The sequence below is a fragment of the Perca fluviatilis genome, chromosome 23 (assembly GCF_010015445.1).
Source record: "Perca fluviatilis chromosome 23, GENO_Pfluv_1.0, whole genome shotgun sequence".
NCBI lineage: Eukaryota > Metazoa > Chordata > Actinopteri > Perciformes > Percidae > Perca > Perca fluviatilis.
This window is the reverse complement of record NC_053134.1, coordinates 23,634,458-23,644,457: the sequence shown is the minus strand read 5'-3', so window position 1 is coordinate 23,644,457 and position 10,000 is coordinate 23,634,458. Positions and strand designations below refer to the sequence as shown.

The 10,000-nt window shown below is 41.7% G+C and overlaps 1 protein-coding gene and 1 long non-coding RNA gene across 2 annotated transcripts in view; one reads left to right on the top strand and one right to left on the bottom strand.

The window, feature by feature from the left end:
• The window catches only part of LOC120553165 (chloride anion exchanger-like), a 20,246-nt gene that overhangs the window by 6,723 nt on the left and 3,523 nt on the right, over positions 1–10,000 (bottom strand). The window contains exons 3-16 of the mRNA XM_039791272.1: positions 9,978–10,000; positions 7,828–7,938; positions 7,588–7,748; positions 6,633–6,797; positions 5,457–5,609; positions 5,060–5,142; positions 4,323–4,470; positions 4,125–4,238; positions 3,047–3,124; positions 2,855–2,950; positions 2,596–2,702; positions 2,353–2,422; positions 674–766; positions 422–517 (exon numbers count right to left, since the gene is read on the bottom strand). The exon at positions 9,978–10,000 is cut by the window's right edge and continues 117 nt beyond it. Coding sequence (XP_039647206.1) covers positions 422–517; positions 674–766; positions 2,353–2,422; positions 2,596–2,702; positions 2,855–2,950; positions 3,047–3,124; positions 4,125–4,238; positions 4,323–4,470; positions 5,060–5,142; positions 5,457–5,609; positions 6,633–6,797; positions 7,588–7,748; positions 7,828–7,938; positions 9,978–10,000 — 1,498 coding nt within the window. The remainder of the gene's footprint in view (positions 1–421; positions 518–673; positions 767–2,352; positions 2,423–2,595; positions 2,703–2,854; positions 2,951–3,046; positions 3,125–4,124; positions 4,239–4,322; positions 4,471–5,059; positions 5,143–5,456; positions 5,610–6,632; positions 6,798–7,587; positions 7,749–7,827; positions 7,939–9,977) is intronic.
• The window catches only part of LOC120553168, a 17,925-nt gene continuing 10,878 nt past the window's right edge, over positions 2,954–10,000 (top strand). Inside the window, exon 1 of the long non-coding RNA XR_005638123.1 lies at positions 2,954–3,143. This is a non-coding gene — a long non-coding RNA (uncharacterized LOC120553168). The remainder of the gene's footprint in view (positions 3,144–10,000) is intronic.

Sequence of the window (10,000 nt, the reverse complement as noted above, 5' to 3'; positions counted from 1 at the left end):
CACCGAGGAGGAAAATCAACTCTAGTGCGATTCAGTCGAGCTAAATGAGGCCGGTGTGAAAGCCTCCTTGGTGTATTTACTTTTATAGGGTCCTGGCTCAGTATCCAAAAGATAGAATTATAGCCTGGCTGTTGTAAATGTTGTGTTGCAAGTTGCAAGAAAACAGACCTGCTTGTATCATGTTTACACATTTACTTGCATCTGAGATAAGTGGAGGTGAACCTTGTACCATCTGTTGAGCAAATGCTATCACACTCCAAATATTTTTATTATGACCTGAATAGATTTCAAACCAAAACAGGAAGAGACAACAATGACAGCATTAAAATAAAAGGGACTGAGACTTACGGGATTTTAAAAGCATTGCCAGAGTGACATTTTTTTGTTATTATCACTGACTACGGTGAAAGTCTTTACTTACTGATGTCCATTGAAGGTCTCCCTTCTTTAGAAGTTTCCGGATCATCCTCAGTGCTTTATTTCTTTTTCTCAACACTCTCAAGGGATTAAATCCAACCTAAGAAACACATGAGTGTGAATGAGATCCTGTGTTACAAGCTAAATTAGCTAAATTGAGCATTTTTAAAATTATGTTTTTTAATGTAATAAGGACGTGAGCAACAATTTAAATAAAATGCATCAGGAATCAGTCTGTTGCCACTGTTGTACTTACAGCTTCCACCAGCTTGCTCCTGAAGAACTCGATGTTGGCAAAGAAGATTGGTGATGGTATCCTGAAGATCTTGACTCCCTCTGGCTCATATATCTGGAGAGAGTCATTCACTTTACACCCTAGTTACAGCCCAAATCATGGTAAAGCATAACAGTAGTGAACGAGCAAAGGCTCTGACACAGCAACCCGACGGCCGACCGTCTGCAGAAAAGGCAGTCGGACTGATCATGCGGCTCCCATCTCCCTGAGTTGGTCCAAAAAGTGCCTCGGAACACACCGAAGCGACGCCGACTTGAGCGTACGTTCTGCACGTGCGCTAGACACAATACGTCTCCATAACAGCAGCCGGCGCTAATCTGTATTGTCGCCCAAAAAATGAAAACCGAAAATGAGGGAACATCTCATACCATGGCTAGTAATAAGAAGGTACTGGCGTTGTCAGCTCTCAGGCTTCTTCTTGTGGAAGAAGCACCGATTCTCTAGTCAAGGGCTAGCACTACACCAATCAGATTGGTCCTTGAGTCCGACTGCCCACTGGCCGATTCAACAAGTCAAATCGGCCAAAATGAACACCGACGGCTCCTCCGACTGATGACGGCACGGAACACACCGAACAGACTCGAGTCACCGACCTCGCCAGACTGTCCAATGGCCGATAATCGGGTTGGTGTGTCAGAGCCTTAAGGTAACAAATGATTATAATCACCACTCTGGTTTCCATAAGAACTATGAGAGAGGTGAATTTAAACTTTCACTACAGACATTTTTATGGCATCCCTCCTCCTGCTCATTCTGAATGAATGAAATAATAAAATCAAACAAATGGATAGTGCTCAAGTGCTCCCTTGGTCCTAGTTTTGGAGCCACTGGTCAAGACTACGATAAATGTTGTGTGGAGGAGGAGAAGACTGATGCCACTCTCTTATTTGTCCATTAAATATGTAACTGAAGGAGGCAGCTGGTTACCTTAGCTATGCACAAAGACTGGAAACAGTCTAATTAACATGTCATGCATCTCTTGTTTTTAATCCGTACAGAAAGAGTATAAAAATGATTATTGGCAGTTAAACGGGGTCATGTAACAATTACAGATTAAACAAACAATGTAGTAGAATGCTTTAGATGTGCTGCTAGGTGGATATCTTTAACCTTTGGACAGAGTTATGCTAGCTGTTTCTTTCTGTTTTCTAGTCTTTATGCTAAGCTAAGGGTGTAGCCCAGGCCTCCAGGAAGTGCGCTCAGCCTTGCAGCCAATTTGTCCCGTGACTTTTTATTATGAATTTTTAATCCATGGACTTTTTATATTTGAAAAACTTCCGTTTACTTGAGAAAAGTGATATTAAAACCTGTTTGTCACCAGAATGTAAAGTCTCTGGGCTCTCGGGGCCGATCGGGAGAAACACTACTGCACATACAGTATTCAGCAGGCCGCATATCGCGGAAGTAAACTTTTTTTGACGCATGCCTCAGACGAGCAACTCCAATGAACTCAATAGGCGCCCTTTTGGGATCTGATATCCAGTTGTTATTATTAGACATCCATGATGTAGCCTTATATTTAGCAGACAGGTATGAAAGTGGTATTTATCTTCTTATCTAACTCTCTGTCAATAGCAAATAAGAGTGTTAAAAAATGTCAAACTATTCCTTTAACATTAGTTGTACACAAACACACTTACATCAGTATAGTCCTTCCTGTCTTTGTAGATATCAGTTCCTTTGATGTTGGCTAGCACACTGCAACGAGGGCTGAAAAAAAGGAAAGGATATAAAAACTTCAAACCTTTTTTAAATCTGATGATTGGAGCACTATGAACTTAAGTAGCCAAGACTTAAAATAAATTTCAAGCTAAGATAAAATAGGTATAGGGGTTGGTATTTTGTGTAAGGAAAAAGTAAAGAGTTGATGGCCAGATGCATACAATTGAGCCCTGAGGACCACACTGATCAGCTCCACCCCGAGGCCTGCAGCCAATCCAAGATCCAATCCCAGCAAGATAGCTGCAGTACAGGTACCAAACCACACCACCTGGACGTGGATGATGGTAAGAAACACAAGTTTTTTAAAAAGGGGCAATGTGTCTTTATTTTATTTTTTTTTTTTTTACTCCCGAGTAGCACAAAATGGCAATGATAAACCTTACAATGCAGAGATGTTTGGCCATTTTTGTGAGAACTTACACAGTCTGGTTTGTCTCTCCTCCACAGATACGGGATGTCTCTAAACTGCATCAGCATGCCCTTCAGGTTGACGATGACCACAGCACCCAGCACAGACTTGTAAAATAATGGGTCAAAGGTCAGACTTCAGCCAGTCCAGACTCCAAAGACTTCACTTGCTTGTTGGTAGAGTGAGGGAGATGTGAAGTTTACCTTTGGGAGCGGCTCCAGTAGGAATCCAATGGCCAATGTGACGATCATCACTATGATAGCTGACAGTAAACCAGCTATCTGAAAAAGGACAGAACAGGTATGTTAAACTACAGAGATGACGGGCTCCTCTTGTGCCACATGTCTTAAAGAGGCTTACCTGAAGTTAAAGTGTATGAAAGCTAAACCACAGCAGAAAAATGCAGTCCACAATAGATCTCAACAGAGAAAACCCTATTAATTTTCTCCATAACGATTTTGATTATTAGCCATAATGTCTAAACCATCCGGGGTAGACTGACCACGAGCTACGGAATTGTGAAACAAAGGTTAAGGCCCCTGTAGAAGCCAAAAGTCTGATTAAGAAAAACATGTTTTATTCACAAGTACTACGCTACCCACAATCCTAAGCGTAACAGCAATGTCTCTGATTGGTTGAGTTTTTGTACACTGTTTTGTACCTTTCCCTTTTTTTGGGGTTTTCCAAATTGTTCTTTTGCGCCAAATCAAATGTTTTATTTTCACGATTCCTGTCGTAGCTGGTTGGCTTTGTTCCAGGCTTAAAACTCTTTATATAAGCATTTAATAAAATGTCAATGGAGATTTTGAGCGGGAAAACTAAGTTTGGGAACCAGAGCCATTCAAGAAGTGGCCAGTGACTGTTGAGCTCTATTGGACAGTCTAAAGAGCCGCAACGCATTTTGGGGCAGTTGAGTACGTCCAGTGACGTTCACGTCTCATACTGAAAAATTCTGCTAATTTAGTATACATTCAGGCATTTCCCGTGTACACAAAATCTACATGAAGCACAACTAATATTTGTAAAATAGACAATTCAGTATACATTTTGCGGAGCTGACGGAGAGGCAACTGGAGAGGTCTGCATCTTCTAGAATGTAAATGTACTTAGTTACTTTGTACATTAGTAATGCAATAACACATTGTCTTCAACGTGGCTCAAGTTCACTGGACTTTGTCTCAGATTTCACTCAAATTTGTCTGGGGTTAGAATTAAGGTTAGGATTAAGGCAAATAACCGCTTTGAGGAATAAAAAAAAAAACAGGAGATATATTAGTTTACCTGAGTCTTGCCACCTGTGCTCTCCTGCACTGCACTCCTAGAAAGAGCTGTACTCGCAGCAAAAGACTTGAAGGAAGCTCCAAAGATGTTGCTGGCTCCAAAAGCTATCAGCTCCTACAGAAAACACATGTTGTTTAAATCCTGATTAGAGCTGTAGCTTCTTTCTTTAATGTTGTACATTTTAGCATCAGTACATACCTGGTTGCCATCTATGGTGTAATCATGTTTTACGGAATAGACTTTTGCCACGGAGAAGGCAACAGCGAAACCCACTATGGCCATGGGAAATGCTTCCACTGCTGTCTCCTGGAAGATGTGCAGGTTTGGTGCTATCGGAGACTCATACCTGAGAACAGATAGAAGTCTGTCATGTTGAAATATTTCCCTAATATTTAACATAGACACTATTTGAATTCTATCTCAGGTGACATACGTCATTGTGTTTATGGGTCATCAAGTCAACACTATCTACACGTGTTACACCAATACTGATTGCCTTACAGATAAATGTGTATTGCAATTTTTTTTTCACCCTTATTATCTTTACAATGGGAGTGTCATGGTCCGTGAATTAGTCTGTTGTCTGGCTGACAGATATAGTTAGAGATCCAGAAACTAGTCCATTTTTTAAATGCAAAGTTTAAACGTTGAGCCCAACAAAGGACCCAGCTGTTTGAGAGAGATTTAATTTATGCAGTCTTTCAAGTAATAGTAGTAGACCTTGGAAGCTTAAAAAGATAGCAATAACTTCTATTAGTTTGTTTTGTCTAGATTATATCTATCTATCTATCTATCTATATATGACCCATGACCTATATATTTTAGAATTATAGCCTATATATATATTTTAGTGGTATGGGAATGCTATTTTTGGGAGACAGGGCTGACATACATACACAAATCCTAGCTTTTAGCTATTTTGCAAAATTTCGTACCCTTTTGGAATATGGCCAACAACATCAATGCCATATCTTGTCTTGAAGTCAAACGCGTATGAAACTCCACATGCGATGACGGTCTGGGGGAGAAATGACAAAAAGTTGTTAGGCCTGACTCATAGGATTAGCTTCAAAATGAGAGATATGTACTATCTTCTGGTTTACAGTGTGTAAAATGATCCCTTGAACTGACATGAATACTTTCTTTTAATTGTCATAAAAGGATCTCGTGAATCTGATTAATTATTGTTATAGACGGCACTCCTGTCCATCAGTCGTTAAAAGTCACATCCAAATTGGTCTTATCATTATTACTGTTTGTACAACTAACAAGGCTTTAACGCCTCAGGCTATGGAAATGTGTTTAAGGGTCATGTTGTGCAACGTTGCTCACCATGATAACCTCGATGGGGATTGGCACCGGCAGCTTGGATTTAAATCGGTCGTTCAGCTCCTTGACGATGAACACCACCACCATGATCACCAAGGAGATCACCACGTCACACACATTGGTGGAGGTGATCTTGTTAAAAATGATCTCCAGGGTCTGAAAAAGACAACAACGAAAAAAGTCAGGTCAAATAGATGAATGACCAGGGGCAGGGCGAGGAGTGTGGGGCTCCAGCTCCCAGTGTTTTCTCAAAAGCCCCGAATCTTTTAGATTTTTAAAACAACTTAGTGTCATTTCTGCTCAGTCTCTCTGACAGGACCGGCAAATTAATGGAGCAAAACTTCTATCGCTGGGGAAATAACGCTCATTCATTTTGTAAACTCTACTGAAGTTTGGTTTCAAGATTAGGAATGCTAATTCCTACCCTACCTACATTGCGTAACTTCAAAATAGACACATCAGACAATTTTAGCCTCTTTTTTTTAGGTGGCAGAAGTGAAAATGAGTCATCCTCAACATTTGTAATGTTTTGGTTTCAGAATGATGAAGATGGTTGAAGAACAATTAGATACAAAATAGGGTGTAATCTCTACAGCAGGGGTGCCAGACAGACAGATTTTAGTTGGGCCACATCCCCCTAATTTGATCTCAAGTGGGTCAAACCAGTGAACCACTCCAGAAAGATCAGAGACTTTATCTGCCACAGAGTTTCTCGGCAGCTTGATGTTGGCAAACGTAAAATAATAAAAATAATGTTACGGACCCGGGAGAGAGTGTTAATATTCAGAGAAAAAACTTTCTTAGATTGAAGTTGTAAATTTACAGAATAACTCTTTCTATATTCTCTGAGATTATAGTGGTAAATTTGGAATTGGAATAAATTACTTTTCTGCAATTTTTACACTTTGCAAAGTCATCCAGTGGGCCTGATTGGACCCTTTGGCGGGCCATTCTGGCCCACGGGTCGTATGTTTGACACCACTGCTCTACAGGATAATTTTTTGCACGGACTTGTAGGAATTCTATTGTTAAATGGCTTGAAAAATAGTGCGTAAAGCTGCTGTAGCCTACACGGAGCATGACCCATACCCTCCGAGAATGTTTACAACTTCTGACTGCGCCTCTGTGAATGAATCCTCACTCCCTGACTGTGAGAATCAGTGAGAAAGTTGTACTTACATATATGAGAGAGAGTGGACCACTGATGCCTGGAACAGTCAATCCTAACACAAACTTGAGCTGGGACACCAGGATGTGGACAGCAGCGGCTGTGGTGAAGCCGGACACCAGAGTGTCGGAAAGGTACATGACAACAAAGCCCACCTGCATAACACCCATTGCCAGCTGGAAGAGACAGAGAGGTCATGATGTTGGGGTGGTACTATATAAAAGACACGGTAGTCTCGCATTGCCAGACCTATCTTCACAGCTCTGTGGAGTAAGGTCTGGCTATTTCTTTAAACCAATCACAGTCGTCTTGGGTGGTGCTAAGCTCCGGACGCAGCGACGGTGGCTCTGCTAAATAGTCTCAGGAAGGAACTTGTGTTGGTGGAACATGCACACCGCAAAATAAATCACCACATACAATATTAAATGAATATTGCAAGCTACACGCTGAAAATGGCACGTTTTGAAGAAAATTTGAATCGTGCAACATGGCCGGTCTGCTTGGTTCTTTCGGGGAGTGATTGTAAAGATTTACAAAGAATATGTTTATGGTATTTCCTCTCTAACTGGGACGTTTTGGCAGCGATTGGTGGGATTGATGTGGACGAAGTACACACAGCGATACACTGGTAAGAGCTAATGAGGTTTAACCACGTATCCAGCTAATTTAAATAGCTCACGTTACTGTATTGTGTTTTCTTTTGCGGGGGTGCAAATGTTCCGCCAAAACAAGTTCCTTCCGGAGACTGTTCTGCAGATCCACCGTCTTTGCGACCGGAGCTTAGCGCCGCCCAAGACAATTGTGATTGGTTTAAAGAAATGCAAACAACCCAGAGCGTTTTTTTCTCCTATCCCAGAATGCATTTGTGGTGTAGCCGGACCTTGCTCCACAGCGCTGTGGAGATAGGTCTGTCAATGCGAGACAATTGAAGGGATAGTCGGAGTGGTTGTGGCGAGTGGGTTTCACCTGCATGATACCAGTAAGGAAGGTCAGAGAAGAAGCCACCAGCACTCTCTGTTCGTCTCGGGTCAGGCCTTCCAGCCCTGTGATGTTGAGGGCCGGACCCTCGTCTGGGACTATCCTGGTGACCACCGAGCCGATCATCAGACACAAGACTGGGAACGGACCTGAAGGAACAGATAATAGCAGATTAGCTGAGTTGTAGCCTGTTGAGAGCAGCTAGGGATGCACACGTATATCCCTTACCCACTGAGATGTGTCTGGAGGTGCCCAGGATAAAGTAAATGATGACAGGAAAGAAGGCAGAGAAGAGTCCATACCAGGGTGGCAAAGAGGCCAGCAGACAGTAGGCCAGACCTGATACATAAAAACATGCACTTATTATACACCTTTACAGATGATGCTCTTGTTTCCTGCACTTCATTTCTCTGGTAGTTGCTGTTAGCTATGGTTACCGTATCACTATTCTCGCATTGCCAGCGCTGCGGGGGAGGGTCTGGTTAGTCCACACAGCATTCCCGGATGGGAGAAAAACATGTTGTGGTTTATTGGCATTTCTTTAAACCAATCACAATCGTCATGGGCGGCGCTAAGCGTCGGACACAATGACGGTGCCTCTGCTAAATAGCCTCGGGAAGGAACTTGTTTTGGTGGAACATGTGTACGTTCAAATGTTGTTTTAGTTGTGCGAGAGAAAACTCTGATTGGACAGATAGTCTAGCTAGCTGTCTGGATTTACCCTGCAGAGATCTGAGGAGCAGTTAATAATGGGTGGTACGGTAGTCTATATCGACGACGTTTCATTTCCAGGATGTCAGGTCACCTTCCTCTGTCTTTGTGTTGGCATTTTAAACTCTGGTGGATTTCTGAGGACTATAGTTAAAGTAAAAATACCTCCTAAAACTGACAAGAAATGAAAATAAAAAGGATAATTTCTTTAAAATATATCGCCTCTAAAAGTCAGTAAAGTATGTCTAAAATGTTTAAATACAATGCATAACATTTACTGCATTTTTTTTTAAATAACTCGTAATTTTCAGAGGTGAAAGTTCCAGCTCTGTGCAGAAGTAAAAACAATAGTCATTTTTCTAATAAGTCAACTCATCGATCCCCATGAATAATGGAGGAACTCGTCAAGCAAATCAGTATCAAGATTCTAAAGGAATGTTCAAACACAGGAATTTTGTTCCTACAGATACCAATACTGTGTGACTACAGATGCATTTGTCTCCTTGCTTTGGTTAGGTCATGCAGTGGGAATGAGGCTGCTGATAACTGTAAACGTTTCATCTTCATTTCACTGTCGGGCCTGTCCCAGTGTGTTTTCAGCGTAACGGGGTTAATGAATAATTTCTGTGATTTTCCCCTTTTCTCCCACTCTGGAATGGCCATTGACATTACAGTCCTTGTTACTGTTAGCTCTGCTGTTGTTGGTCTGTGGAGGACTGCACACAGACCTCTGGGACACATGATGCTGCCAGCAGCCATTGTGCCAATAAGTGGGACTTTTAGACGCTGTATTAGTGCCATCCAGGTTTTGTTGGTGTCATATCAATCCGTTCTCACTCCCAACTCGTTTTTACTATGTTATTTTGATGTCTTTATTTTCGCTTTCAACATGACATCATGACTTTGCGTAAACATACACCCACCTTTTTCTTAAGCCAAGTGGCGTGTTATCTGTACGCATTTTGAGCTTATACAGCGGACGTAAACCTACACGTCACTTGGCATGTTATCGCGAGAAGAAAGCGACTGTTGAGTTTAGGAAATGTCACACGCGGGTTGGGTTTAGGAAAAGAAGAACCGGTTGGGTTTAGGAAAACAAGAACCGGTTGGGTTTAGGAAAGAACAACAGGGTTGGATTTAGTAAAAGAAGAAAGCTTGAGTTTAGGAAATGTGACACGCGGGACACGATCTCCGCTGTGCCGGGTGAAAGTCCTGTGTTTAACCCATGCTCCACCCCGGCCAACCTCCCTACGTGGATTTTCGCCCTTTATATTACTCGCTTTAGCGTAAATTCACACGCAATCGCAAGGTAATGTAAGTCAATGGAGGCCAAACGGCGTTGATAAACACGCTAAAAAGCGAGTATGCATCTTTATAACACGCCAATAATGGCATACAAATTGGCGTGTCATACATACGTCACTTCATGAGATCCATCTGTCTCTTTGGACTTTTAATTTTAATTATGAATACAACTATCCTCCATAATATGTGAGGTATTTGTCCCTGTTGTTTTCCATGTTTGCCAGTGACATGAGGAAAGACAGAATTGCCTTAAGGCTGCCAATATGCATCTATTATGCATTTATTTGGTTTAAAGAAGAAATAAATCTTCACTTTCCACTCAGATCCTTTAAAGTGAAAGACTTGCAATTGTAAAGGTTTACCTTGCAGGACAGCTACCAGTCCG